The sequence below is a fragment of the Labrus mixtus genome, chromosome 14 (genome assembly GCF_963584025.1).
Source record: "Labrus mixtus chromosome 14, fLabMix1.1, whole genome shotgun sequence".
NCBI classification, from domain to species: domain Eukaryota; kingdom Metazoa; phylum Chordata; class Actinopteri; order Labriformes; family Labridae; genus Labrus; species Labrus mixtus.
This window is the reverse complement of record NC_083625.1, coordinates 21,335,537-21,350,710: the sequence shown is the minus strand read 5'-3', so window position 1 is coordinate 21,350,710 and position 15,174 is coordinate 21,335,537. Positions and strand designations below refer to the sequence as shown.

General features: G+C 44.6%; 2 protein-coding genes across 3 annotated transcripts in view; one reads left to right on the top strand and one right to left on the bottom strand.

Moving 5' to 3' along the window:
- prob1 (proline-rich basic protein 1) overlaps positions 1-1,184 on the bottom strand; it is an 8,882-nt gene extending 7,698 nt beyond the window's left edge. The window contains exon 1 of the mRNA XM_061055766.1: positions 1,055-1,184. The gene's annotated coding sequence lies outside the window, so the exon portion shown is untranslated. The remainder of the gene's footprint in view (positions 1-1,054) is intronic.
- mat2b (methionine adenosyltransferase 2 non-catalytic beta subunit methionine) lies at positions 1,083-15,174 on the top strand. 2 transcript variants are annotated; one of them, XM_061055775.1, is made up of 8 exons: positions 1,084-1,221; positions 1,424-1,668; positions 10,265-10,459; positions 10,539-10,653; positions 12,715-12,867; positions 13,466-13,656; positions 13,943-14,056; positions 14,336-15,174. In XM_061055775.1, exons 2-8 carry the CDS (start codon positions 1,606-1,608, stop codon positions 14,510-14,512), a joined length of 1,008 nt encoding a protein of 335 aa, XP_060911758.1. In that variant the 5' UTR covers positions 1,084-1,221; positions 1,424-1,605; the 3' UTR covers positions 14,513-15,174. The 2 variants fall into 2 exon arrangements, with proteins under 2 accessions (XP_060911759.1, XP_060911758.1); XM_061055776.1 differs by lacking the exon at positions 1,424-1,668 and having other exon boundaries at positions 1,083-1,221.

Below are 15,174 nucleotides of genomic sequence, written 5' to 3'. Positions count from 1 at the left end.
ACAGTGATAAACATGATGTACAGGAAGTGACCAGACCCTGTCAGAATAAAAAGATGATGTACAGGAAGTGATCGGACCCTTTCAGAATAAAGTAAGTTGCTAATCATGAATTGATGATAAAGATGGCAGCAGCGTGGAGAGGCAGGTTGGTAGGTGCTGCTGTTCTTTAAAACTCTTCAGTTATGACTAGATCAGATTCCCGCTGTGCTGTTCACACTATTGCTGCTACTGATTCTTGCACTATCTGTGCATGTCTGTTTGTGAACGCTGATCACCTCTGCCATGCAAGTCAGCAGGATCACCACACGTCCCGACTGTGTGAAAACTGTCCACATACTGTTAAAATACAAATCATTGGACACCAGTGAACCGCCGCCCCATTTATAAAGATACCTGGCTTCATCTAAATCCTGGACCAGGAGTACTGTATGACTACAGCGCTGACGTCCATCTGAGTAAGTATCCTGGTTATCTAGTTAAAAACAACCCGGCATTACTCTTCTGAAATCTAAACGGCAGTCTGCTTATAGGTCTATGCTGGTTTCGTGACGGTCTCCAGACAGATTGGAGTCACACAGCTTGTTTACAGGCGCTAAAATGTTCTGTTGAAATATAAACTGTTAAACGTTTTGTCTTTATTTTGTTGACGTGTTATCAGCGTCTCTGTGGTCTGTGTCTGAACAGTCAACATCACTATCTTACTCTGGGATTATTATAGCGCCACTCAGTTCTTTATGATGTTTTTCTGTTTCTGTCATTTCTGGTCCACACTCCTGACAAGAAGAAGCAGAAGAAGTAACTCACCACCATTAAACAAGCAGCAGAAGAATAAAAGAGGACAAAGCTAAATATCAGAACTCTGGAATGAGGACAGTAACGACAGATCATACAAAAAACAATCAAAAAACAGAGTTAAAGGAAGAATATGAAGAGAGGAGGAAGTTTGACCACACTGTTTTAACATGCAAACAAAAGTCAAATATATTTAAAAACTCTTTGTGATGCATCGTGGAGCCCTGCTAAACACTCCGGGACAGCAGGTGGCACTACACACCTTTAAACGGGGATTACAGTCCGCCAAAAGAAAACAAAGAAGAAGAAGAGTGACGGATCGCAGGTCTGCTTCTGTTCTCCAGCAGGATCTTCATTGGTTTCTCTGGGCTGTCCTGGTCTGTTCTGGTCCTGGATCAGATGCCTGGGTTTCAGTGTCCAGGTTCGGAGGTAAATTTAGCCTTTGTTTGTTTTGCTCCATGACGCCGGTGTTACGATGTGTCCGTGTTAACTCTTTATGGTCAGTTTATGGGATTTAAAGGTGTTTGTGACCGTTAATCACCGAGTTTCGGTTTACAAACGGAGCTTTTTAATGAAACGGACTCACCTTAGTTCCGCTTTATTCCCATCATACCGTGTTTCTTCTTTTAAGGACTGTTAGCCTGTGTGCTAAGCAGTTACCTTCACTGCGACAGCTGCTTTCCGGCAAACAGATTATGACGTCAGCGCGGAGGCGGAAGAGATAGAGCAAACTGCGCAACGTTAATCAGATCCGCTGAGTCGATAATTTATCAATAACCAATAACAGAAACCTCGCTGTGACGTCAGAGGGAGATGAGACGCACAGGCGCAGAACTACGGATCAATTTCAGCCCAGGCCGCGTGCAGCTGGTTCAGGTAAACACTCACCTGTGCAAAGCTAACAGTGCTAACGGCTAACAGGCTAACTAGAGCAGGTCCAAAAACTGTTTTGTAATGTAATGTGCTTGTTTTGATATAAATGTCTAATAAGAAGATTATATATCAGGCAGTGACGTCACCCATCTGGTAATTATTTATAAAACGTTTTTACGTTTTTTTTAAATAAAATTCGATATCAAATAAATAAGAGTCATTAGATTCATTAATCTGTTATGAAGTCAAATGTTTGAATCTCACAGAACTCTAAACGATCTGGTGGTGCTGATAACTCTCTACACCTGTACTCTCTACACCTGTACTCTCTACACCTGTACTCTCTACACCTGTACTCTCTGAACCTGTACTCTCTACACCTGTACTCTCTGAACCTGTACTCTCTGAACCTGTACTCTCTACACCTGTACTCTCTACACCTGTACTCTCTGAACCTGTACTCTCTACACCTGTACTCTCTGAACCTGTACTCTCTACACCTGTACTCTCTACACCTGTACTCTCTGAACCTGTACTCTCTGAACCTGTACTCTCTGAACCTGTACTCTCTGAACCTGTACTCTCTGAACCTGTACTCTCTACACCTGTACTCTCTGAACCTGTACTCTCTGAACCTGTACTCTCTGAACCTGTACTCTCTACACCTGTACTCTCTGAACCTGTACTCTCTACACCTGTACTCTCTACACCTGTACTCTCTGAACCTGTACTCTCTACACCTGTACTCTCTGAACCTGTACTCTCTACACCTGTACTCTCTACACCTGTACTCTCTGAACCTGTACTCTGTACACCTGTACTCTCTGAACCTGTACTCTCTGAACCTGTACTCTCTGAACCTGTACTATCTACACCTGTACTCTCTGAACCTGTACTATCTACACCTGTACTCTCTACACCTGTACTCTCTGAACCTGTACTCTCTACACCTGTACTCTCTGAACCTGTACTCTCTGAACCTGTACTCTCTACACCTGTACTCTCTGAACCTGTACTCTCTACACCTGTACTCTCTGAACCTGTACTCTCTGAACCTGTACTCTCTGAACCTGTACTCTCTGAACCTGTACTCTCTACACCTGTACTCTCTACACCTGTACTCTCTACACCTGTACTCTCTGAACCTGTACTCTCTACACCTGTACTCTCTGAACCTGTACTCTCTACACCTGTACTCTCTGAACCTGTACTCTCTGAACCTGTACTCTCTACACCTGTACTCTCTACACCTGTACTCTCTACACCTGTACTCTCTGAACCTGTACTCTCTACACCTGTACTCTCTGAACCTGTACTCTCTACACCTGTACTCTCTACACCTGTACTCTCTACACCTGTACTCTCTGAACCTGTACTCTCTACACCTGTACTCTCTGAACCTGTACTCTCTACACCTGTACTCTCTGAACCTGTACTCTCTACACCTGTACTCTCTACACCTGTACTCTCTGAACCTGTACTCTCTACACCTGTACTCTCTGAACCTGTACTCTCTGAACCTGTACTCTCTGAACCTGTACTCTCTGAACCTGTACTATCTACACCTGTACTCTCTGAACCTGTACTCTCTGAACCTGTACTATCTACACCTGTACTATCTGAACCTGTACTCTCTACACCTGTACTCTCTGAACCTGTACTCTCTGAACCTGTACTCTCTACACCTGTACTCTCTACACCTGTACTCTCTACACCTGTACTCTCTACACCTGTACTCTCTGAACCTGTACTCTCTGAACCTGTACTCTCTGAACCTGTACTCTCTACACCTGTACTCTCTACACCTGTACTCTCTGAACCTGTACTCTCTACACCTGTACTCTCTGAACCTGTACTCTCTACACCTGTACTCTCTGAACCTGTACTCTCTGAACCTGTACTCTCTACACCTGTACTCTCTACACCTGTACTCTCTACACCTGTACTCTCTGAACCTGTACTCTCTACACCTGTACTCTCTGAACCTGTACTCTCTACACCTGTACTCTCTGAACCTGTACTCTCTACACCTGTACTCTCTGAACCTGTACTCTCTGAACCTGTACTCTCTACACCTGTACTCTCTGAACCTGTACTCTCTGAACCTGTACTCTCTGAACCTGTACTATCTACACCTGTACTCTCTGAACCTGTACTATCTACACTTGTACTCTCTGAACCTGTACTCTCTGAACCTGTACTCTCTGAACCTGTACTCTCTACACCTGTACTCTCTACACCTGTACTCTCTACACCTGTACTCTCTGAACCTGTACTACATGTACTCTCTACACCTGTCCTCTCTACACCTGTACTATCTACTCCTGTACTCTCTACACCTGTACTCTCTACACCTTTACTCTCTAAACCTGTACTACATGTACTCTCTACACCTGTACTCTCTGAACCTGTACTCTCTGAACCTGTACTCTCTACACCTGTACTCTCTGAACCTGTACTCTCTGAACCTGTACTCTCTGAACCTGTACTCTCTACACCTGTACTCTCTACACCTGTACTCTCTACACCTGTACTCTCTGAACCTGTACTCTCTACACCTGTACTCTCTGAACCTGTACTCTCTACACCTGTACTCTCTGAACCTGTACTCTCTGAACCTGTACTCTCTACACCTGTACTCTCTACACCTGTACTCTCTACACCTGTACTCTCTGAACCTGTACTCTCTACACCTGTACTCTCTGAACCTGTACTCTCTACACCTGTACTCTCTACACCTGTACTCTCTACACCTGTACTCTCTGAACCTGTACTCTCTACACCTGTACTCTCTGAACCTGTACTCTCTACACCTGTACTCTCTGAACCTGTACTCTCTACACCTGTACTCTCTACACCTGTACTCTCTGAACCTGTACTCTCTACACCTGTACTCTCTGAACCTGTACTCTCTGAACCTGTACTCTCTGAACCTGTACTCTCTGAACCTGTACTATCTACACCTGTACTCTCTGAACCTGTACTCTCTGAACCTGTACTATCTACACCTGTACTATCTGAACCTGTACTCTCTACACCTGTACTCTCTGAACCTGTACTCTCTGAACCTGTACTCTCTACACCTGTACTCTCTACACCTGTACTCTCTACACCTGTACTCTCTGAACCTGTACTCTCTGAACCTGTACTCTCTACACCTGTACTCTCTACACCTGTACTCTCTGAACCTGTACTCTCTACACCTGTACTCTCTGAACCTGTACTCTCTACACCTGTACTCTCTGAACCTGTACTCTCTGAACCTGTACTCTCTGAACCTGTACTCTCTGAACCTGTACTCTCTACACCTGTACTCTCTACACCTGTACTCTCTACACCTGTACTCTCTGAACCTGTACTCTCTACACCTGTACTCTCTGAACCTGTACTCTCTACACCTGTACTCTCTGAACCTGTACTCTCTGAACCTGTACTCTCTGAACCTGTACTCTCTACACCTGTACTCTCTGAACCTGTACTCTCTGAACCTGTACTCTCTGAACCTGTACTATCTACACCTGTACTCTCTGAACCTGTACTATCTACACTTGTACTCTCTGAACCTGTACTCTCTGAACCTGTACTCTCTGAACCTGTACTCTCTACACCTGTACTCTCTACACCTGTACTCTCTACACCTGTACTCTCTGAACCTGTACTACATGTACTCTCTACACCTGTCCTCTCTACACCTGTACTATCTACTCCTGTACTCTCTACACCTGTACTCTCTACACCTTTACTCTCTAAACCTGTACTACATGTACTCTCTACACCTGTACTATCTACTCCTGTACTCTCTACACCTGTCCTCTCTACACCTGTACTATCTACTCCTGTACTCTCTACACCTGTACTCTCTACACCTCTACTCTCTAAACCTGTACTATCTACACCTGTACTCTCTAAACATACATTCTACACCTCTACTCTCTAAACCTGTACTATCTACACCTGTACTCTCTAGGGGTGTAACGGTACACAAATTTCGGTTCGGTACGGTTCCAAGTTTTGAAGCTTCGGTTCCGTACATTTTCGGTACAGTAAAGGGACCTTATGCAACACTTTTTTTTTCTTTATTAGGAACATTTAGAATTTCCCTTTTACACATTGGGCTAAGTTTAGCATCGACAGTTCAGACTTCTACACCTGCTCAGGATACTTTTTAATAACATTTTAAATTAAACATTGTAAAAAAAATAAACTTATGCTGCATCCTTCAACCAAAAGAGTCTCCAATAAATAAAAGATATGAATGAAATAAAATATTTTAGAATGAAATGAAGTAATTAATAAAGCCTATATGTAAAAATATTTCTTTTTAATTTCACTGACACCTTTTAGTTTATGAAGGCAACAGTTTTTTGAATGCCCTTTGAGCACAGAATAAACCTAATCACATCTGAGCAGTATAGTTTCATCGGAGAACTATTTCCCTCTGTCGATATGAGAACTTCTATGGCATATGTTATGGCTTTGGCCCGTTCAGAATTACTAGCAAAAAGCTGTCTGTTGGGGAGGGAGGGTGTTCATTCTATCATGCTGCAGGTTATGCTCCCACACAGACGCGTCTCCCCTTTTGCGCCGCAGCGCTGCTGGAGCGGGATCATCGCTGAAAACGAAACTTAAGAGTCAGTCCGTAAAAAGAACTCCATCCGGGTTATATGAAACTGTCCAAACCGACAGGACTCGAGGAACTAGTAATCTGCACAGTTTGCACAGTTTATGTTTAAACTTTTTTACAATTTACTAACTAAAAGTTGTGTCCCATATCCACGGCCGCAACCTTCCTTCACACTGAGGTGTGCCTCCGCTTTGCGGTCCGTGTGGGAACACAGATTAAAGCACTTCTGTTCTGCGCGTACTCTGATCGGTCCGCCCTGTACCGAAACGGTCCAGTCAGAGTACGTGTACCTTTACACCCCTAGTACTCTCTACACCTGTACTCTCTACACCTGTACTCTCTACACCTGTACTATCTACACCTGTACTATCTACTCCTGTACATTCTACACCTGTACTCTCTACACCTGTACTATCTACACCTGTACTATCTACTCCTGTACTCTCTACACCTGTACTCTCTACACCTGTACTCTCTACACCTGTACTATCTACACCTGTACTATCTACTCCTGTACATTCTACACCTGTACTCTCTACACCTGTACTATCTACTCCTGTACTCTCTACACCTGTACTCTCTGAACCTGTACTCTCTGAACCTGTACTCTCTACACCTGTACTCTCTACACCTGTACTCTCTACACCTGTACTCTCTGAACCTGTACTCTCTACACCTGTACTCTCTGAACCTGTACTCTCTACACCTGTACTCTCTGAACCTGTACTCTCTACACCTGTACTCTCTGAACCTGTACTCTCTGAACCTGTACTCTCTACACCTGTACTCTCTGAACCTGTACTCTCGACACCTGTACTCTCTACACCTGTACTCTCTGAACCTGTACTCTCTACACCTGTACTCTCTGAACCTGTACTCTCTACACCTGTACTCTCTACACCTGTACTCTCTACACCTGTACTCTCTGAACCTGTACTCTCTACACCTGTACTCTCTACACCTGTACTCTCTGAACCTGTACTCTCTACACCTGTACTCTCTGAACCTGTACTCTCTACACCTGTACTCTCTACACCTGTACTCTCTGAACCTGTACTCTCTACACCTGTACTCTCTGAACCTGTACTCTCTACACCTGTACTCTCTGAACCTGTACTCTCTACACCTGTACTCTCTGAACCTGTACTCTCTACACCTGTACTCTCTGAACCTGTTCTCTCTGAACCTGTACTATCTACACCTGTACTCTCTGAACCTGTACTCTCTGAACCTGTACTATCTACACCTGTACTATCTGAACCTGTACTCTCTACACCTGTACTCTCTGAACCTGTACTCTCTGAACCTGTACTCTCTACACCTGTACTCTCTGAACCTGTACTCTCTGAACCTGTACTCTCTGAACCTGTACTCTCTGAACCTGTACTCTCTGAACCTGTACTCTCTACACCTGTACTCTCTGAACCTGTACTCTCTACACCTGTACTCTCTGAACCTGTACTCTCTACACCTGTACTCTCTACACCTGTACTCTCTGAACCTGTACTCTCTACACCTGTACTCTCTGAACCTGTACTCTCTGAACCTGTACTCTCTACACCTGTACTCTCTGAACCTGTACTCTCTGAACCTGTACTCTCTGAACCTGTACTCTCTGAACCTGTACTCTCTGAACCTGTACTATCTACACCTGTACTCTCTGAACCTGTACTATCTACACTTGTACTCTCTGAACCTGTACTCTCTGAACCTGTACTCTCTGAACCTGTACTCTCTACACCTGTACTCTCTACACCTGTACTCTCTGAACCTGTACTACATGTCCTCTCTACACCTGTCCTCTCTACACCTGTACTATCTACTCCTGTACTCTCTACACCTGTACTCTCTACACCTTTACTCTCTAAACCTGTACTACATGTACTCTCTACACCTGTACTATCTACTCCTGTACTCTCTACACCTGTCCTCTCTACACCTGTACTATCTACTCCTGTACTCTCTACACCTGTACTCTCTACACCTCTACTCTCTAAACCTGTACTATCTACACATGTACTCTCTAAACATACATTCTACACCTCTACTCTCTAAACCTGTACTATCTACACCTGTACTCTCTAGGGGTGTAACGGTACACAAATTTCGGTTCGGTACGGTTCCAAGTTTTGAAGCTTCGGTTCGGTACATTTTCGGTACAGTAAAGGGACCTTATGCAACACTTTTTTTTTCTTTATTAGGAACATTTAGAATTTCCCTTTTACACATTGGGCTAAGTTTAGCATCGACAGTTCAGACTTCTACACCTGCTCAGGATACTTTTTAATAACATTTTAAATTAAACATTGTAAAAAAAATAAACTTATGCTGCATCCTTCAACCAAAAGAGTCTCCAATAAATAAAAGATATGAATGAAATAAAATATTTTAGAATGAAATGAAGTAATTAATAAAGCCTATATGTAAAAATATTTCTTTTTAATTTCACTGACACCTTTTAGTTTATGAAGGCAACAGTTTTTTGAATGCCCTTTGAGCACAGAATAAACCTAATCACATCTGAGCAGTATAGTTTCATCGGAGAACTATTTCCCTCTGTCGATATGAGAACTTCTATGGCATTTGTTATGGCTTTGGCCCGTTCAGAATTACTAGCAAAAAGCTGTCTGTTGGGGAGGGAGGGTGTTCATTCTATCATGCTGCAGGTTATGCTCCCACACAGACGCGTCTCCCCTTTTGCGCCGCAGCGCTGCTGGAGCGGGATCATCGCTGAAAACGAAATTTAAGAGTCAGTCCGTAAAAAGAACTCCATCCGGGTTATATGAAACTGTCCAAACCGACAGGACTCGAGGAACTAGTAATCTGCACAGTTTGCACAGTTTATGTTTAAACTTTTTTACAATTTACTAACTAAAAGTTGTGTCCCATATCCACGGCCGCAACCTTCCTTCACACTGAGGTGTGCCTCCGCTTTGCGGTCCGTGTGGGAACACAGATTAAAGCACTTCTGTTCCGCGCGTACTCTGATCGGTCCGCCCTCTACCGAAACGGTCCAGTCAGAGTACGTGTACCTTTACACCCCTAGTACTCTCTACACCTGTACTCTCTACACCTGTACTCTCTACACCTGTACTATCTACACCTGTACTATCTACTCCTGTACATTCTACACCTGTACTCTCTACACCTGTACTATCTACACCTGTACTATCTACTCCTGTACTCTCTACACCTGTACTCTCTACACCTGTACTCTCTACACCTGTACTCTCTACACCTGTACTATCTACACCTGTACTATCTACTCCTGTACTCTCTACACCTGTACTATCTACTCCTGTACTCTCTACACCTGTACTATCTACACCTGTACTCTCTACACCTGTACTCTCTACACCTGTACTCTCTACACCTGTACTCTCTACACCTGTACTATCTACTCCTGTACATTCTACACCTGTACATTCTACACCTGTACTATCTAAACCTGTACATTCTACACCTGTACTCTCTACATCTGTACTATCTACACCTTTACTCTCTAAACCTGTACTCTCTACACCTGTACTCTCTACACCTGTGCTCTCTACACCTGTACATTCCACACCTGTACTGTTTGTACAACAAGGTTCCAATAAGGGGTACTGTCTGGTACTGATAGTGGTACAGATAAGGGGTACTGTTCTGTACAGATAGGGGTACTGATAGTAGCACTAATTGTGGTACTGATAAGTGGTCCTGCTCTCTACCGGTAGTGGTACTGATAGGGGTACTGATAGTGGTACTGATAAGGGGTCCTGCTCTGTACCGATAGTGGTACTGATAGTTGCACCAATAGTGGTACTGATAGTGGTACTGATAAGGGGTCCTGCTCTGTACCAATAGTGGTACTGATATGGGGTCCTGCTCTGTACCGATAGTGGTACTGATAGTTGCACCAATAGTGGTACTGATAGTGGTACTGATAGTGGTACTGATAGTAGTGCTACTAATGTTGCACTCTGTTTACTCCAGGAGGAGGACTTGGTCCCAGCTCAGAGGGTTCTGGTAACCGGGGCAACTGGTCTTCTGGGTCGAGCTGTCTGCAAGGAGTTTCAGAACAGTGGCTGGTTTGTTATTGGAACTGGATTCAGGAGAGCCAGGCCCCGCCTCCTCCGCTGTGACCTCACAGATGAGGATGCCATCAAAGGACTGCTGCAAGAGTACACGGTATTGTTTACTGAAGTACACTCAGAACTGTTTACTGAAGTACACTCAGAACTGTTTACTGAACTACACTGTCTTTCAGCCCGATGTGATCGTACACTGTGCGGCGGAGCGACGACCTGATGTCGTGGAGAGACACACTGAAGCAGCTGTGAACCTCAACGTAAACGCTACGAGCATGCTCTCTAAGGAGGCTGGTGAGACATCACATGTTAGTGTTTGTAAACCTATGTCTGATGTTAGTGTGTTTGTTTACCTATGATGGTGATGATAGTGATGATGATGATTGTGGTGATGGTGACGGTTATGATGATGATGATGATGATAGTGATGATGGTGGTGGTGGTGATGATGTTGATGGTGGTGGTGATGGTGATGATAGTGGTGGTGATGGTGATTGTGATGATGGTGGAGATGATGGTGTTGATGATGATGAAGGTGATGATGAGTGATAGTGATGATGTTGTTGATGGTGATGATGAAGATGATGGTGATGATGATGGTTGTGATGATGATGGTAGTGATGATGATGGTAGTGATGATGAAGGTGATGATGTTGATGGTCACCCCTCTGCTCAAAAAACCCACACTAAACCCAGCCCAGGTTGAAAACTACAGACCGGTTTCTCTTCTGCCCTTTCTGTCAAAAATACTTGAGCGCACAGTCTTTAAGCAAGTCTCTGAGTTCCTGTCCAGAAACGATCTGTTTGACCCAAATCAGTCAGGCTTTAAGCGGGGCCATTCTACTGAAACTGCACTATTGTCAGTAACAGAATCGCTACGAGCTGCGGGTCAGGTCCTCAGTTCTATTACTTCTAGACCTGTCTGCTGCCTTTGACACAGTCAACCATCAAATCCTCCTATCCACGCTCTCTGAACTTGGCATCTCAGGCTCTGCCGTCTGCTGGTTCGTGTCCTACCTCTCTGGGATCCTTAAGAGTGTCGTGGAAGAGAGAAGTGTCCAAAGCGCACAGCTTATCCACAGGGGTACCTCAAGGGTCAGTGCTTGGTCCCCTTCTCTTCTCCATATACACAAGCTCACTTGGTTCAATAATCTGCTCTCATGGCTTCTCATACCACTGCTATGCTGACGATACCCAGCTCTTCCTGTCATTCCCACCAGACGATGTTACAGTCTCAGCAAGAATCTCGTCATGCCTTGCTGATATTTCTAAATGGATGAATGAACGGCACCTTCAACTCAATCTTTCAAAGACTGAGCTCCTTGTCATCCCAGCCAGTCCCTCTATGCAACCACAGATCAATATCCAGCTTGGAACAACCAAACTCATGCTCACAAAGTCTACCCGGAACCTGGGTGTCATGATTGATGACCAGCTAACTTTTAAGGTTCAAGTAGCCTCGATTACCCGGTCATGTCGATTTGCCCTGTACAACATCAGGAAGATCAGACCTTACCTGTCAGAACATGCTACACAGCTCCTGGTACAGGCATCGACTATTGCAACTCTCTACTGGCAGGTCTTCCTACATGCACTATCAAACCTCTGCAGATGATACAAAATGCAGCAGCACGACTGGTCTTCAACCTTCCTAAAAGAGCACATGTCACTCCGCTGTTCATCTCCTTACACTGGCTCCCAGTTACTGCTCGCATCAAATTTAAAACTCTGCTGCTCGCTTACAAAACTGCGACAAAAACAGCTCCTCTTTACTTTAACTCTCTCATCCAGGTCTACACTCCCTCCCACCCACTACGCTCTGCCAATGAAAGGCGTCTGATCCAACCTTCACAACAGGGTCCTAAGTCTCTGACTAGACTCTTCTCCTCTGTCGCCCCCCGGTGGTGTAATGAACTTCCAAACTCCATTCAATCTGCAGAGTCCCTCTGCACCTTTAAGAAAAAGCTAGAGACCCAGCTCTTTCATGAATACCTACTAACTTAATGATGATGGTCTCGATATTATTGATGATGATGATGGTTTTTGTTTGATAACGACGACTTATAAGATGGTTTCTATACTGATTAGAGCTCTCAAGAACTGCCGTCAATGTTGTGCTTTGCCTCTGGTCACTTCCTGTCAGCACCTGTGTGTCCAATCGGACTCAAAGCTGATCGTTTGCTCTTACTGACATTGTTCCCTTTTTTTCTACATCCTTGCTTGTGTTGTACTTACTCTCTGATGTACGTCGCTTTGGATAAAAGCATCTGCTAAGTGAATTGTAGAAGTGATGATGGTGGTGATAGTGATGATGAAGATGGTGATGTTGATGATGAACAATGTCTTTGATTCCAGCTGCCTCTGGAGCGTTCTTCATCTACATCAGTAGCGACTATGTATTTGATGGTAGGAATCCTCCGTATGGCGAAGACGACAGTCCGAATCCTCTGAACGTTTACGGACGCAGCAAACTGGAGGGAGAGAGAGAGACACTTAGACACTGTCCAGGTACCTGTCTGTCTGTCTGTTAACCTGTCTGTCTTATCATCTGTTTCTGTCCTCACACCCCTCCCCTCTGGTAGGCGTTACAGATCACTGTAGTCCAAAAGAACCCGACATACGAACAGTTTCTTCCCCCCGGCTCTCACTGATGATCACTAAACAGTCACTGTGATGAACACTAAACAGTCACAGAGAGTCAGACCTGTCACTGTGATGAACACCGTTACGCTGCTACACAAGCCCACCGCCTAAACAGTCACTGTGATGAACACTAAACAGTCACAGTTTCTTCGTGATGATGATGATAGTGACCACCACACATATTTATTATCTTTTTCACCGCAGCATTTTTTGCACTGCTCACCACTGAACTATTCCGTTATTTAGCCTTGTATGTATATGTAGTACAAAGTATGTTATATTTACTTTTATACTTTAGTACATAGAGATCTCAGTTACTGAAGACAAACTAATTATGTGTGTGTCTAAGCATACATGGACAATAAAGCTGATTCTGATTCTGTTTACCTGTCTCTCTTAACCTGTCTGTCAATATCCATCCACCCTGTCTCACTGGAAGCTGTCTACCTGCTGTCTGTGCCAGGTGCGGTGGTGTTGCGGGTACCTGTCCTGTTCGGGGAGGTGGAGGCAGTGATGGAGAGCGCAGTGACATCACTGTGGATGAAGGTAGAGACGACAGAAAGTTGCACCCTGGATCATTGCCAGCAACGATTTCCCACAGACACACGAGACGTCGCTACTGTCTGCAGGAAACTGTCTGAGAGAGCAAGACAGGTACCTTCTACCTGTCTGTCTGCCTGTTTATAGGAAACTGAGAGAGCAATACAGTTAATCTTCTCTTCATGCCTGTCTCGTCTCCTTCCTCTCTCTGCCACTCTCTTTACGGCCTGTCTCTCTCTCAACCTGTCTCTCACACCTGTCTGTCTCTCAATCTGTCTCCCGTCTCTCCACCTCGCTCTCCTCTCTCCACCTGTCTGTCTCTGCACCTCGCTCTCCTCTCTCCACCTGTCTGTCTCTCCACCTCTCTGTCCTTCCTCTCTCCACCTGTCTGTCTCTCTAGGACCCGTCTGTCAGAGGAGTGTTTCATTTTTCGGCGAAGGAGCAGATGACTAAATATGAGATGGCCGTCTCCATGGCTCAGGCGTTCAACCTCCCGTCTCATCACCTCATACCTGTAAGTAATAAACCAATCACTGTAACCCTTTATCATCAATCAATGAACCAATCACTGTAGTACTCACACACCTGTCTGTCATACACCTGTCTGTCTCTCTGTATTACTCGTACACCTGTCTGTCTCTCTGTAGTACTCATACACCTGTCTGTCTCTCTGTAGTGCTCATACACCTGTCTGTCTCTCTGTAGTACTCATACACCTGTCTGTCTCTCTGTAATACTCATACACCTGTCTGTCTCTCTATAGTACCTCATACACCTGTCTGTCTCTCCACAGCTTACGGAGCAGCCAGCGGCAGAGGTGACTCTTCGTCCAGTCAACAGTCAGCTGAACTGTTCACGTCTGGAGCTGCTTGACCTCAGTGTCACACCACGACCTTTCACCTCTGCCATCACAGATGCACTGTGGCCCTTTACGCCCGACAAACGCTGGAGACAGACTGTCTTCCACTGAGAGACAGACGGGTAGAGAGACAGACAGACCATGCTCCATAGACAAACAGACAAGTATAGTCTTCTCCATCCTTTGTCTTTGGCAGTGTCACATTTCAGGCTCCTCCCCCTCAGAAAAGAACCTCTCTGTCCTTTTGGACTACGTATCCCACAATCCTATGAGTCCACTTTTGCAATGACAGATGATGTGAGCAGGTGTCTCAGGTGAATAAGCACCTGTAGAAAAAATCCATTCACAGTGGCGTCACCCGGTCTGTTGACCTGCTGGTTGACCTCTTTGTGGGCGGAGCCTCAGATGAAACTCCTCATGATTTATTTTTTGTTTCATTCTGATATTTGGACGTGATCATTATTCACTGAGATCTATCTGCAGGTTTATTTTGGGATTATTTTTGGTTTGTTTTGAATGTTTTGTGTTTGTGAATGATGTCATAATTTAAAAAAATACATTCATGTTTAAAGTTCAGACCTTAATCAGGTCTTCAAGTTCAAACTTCAGATTCTGGAGAATCTCTGGACCAAATGCTTAGGTGTCTACAGTGTCCTACAGAGGACAAACAACATTCAATAGTTTCTGGTCTAATATGAAAACAGGTCATGTCGATGTTTGTTCACTTGTTTAAATTACTGTTAACCAATCACATTAAACACCTGAAAACTGAA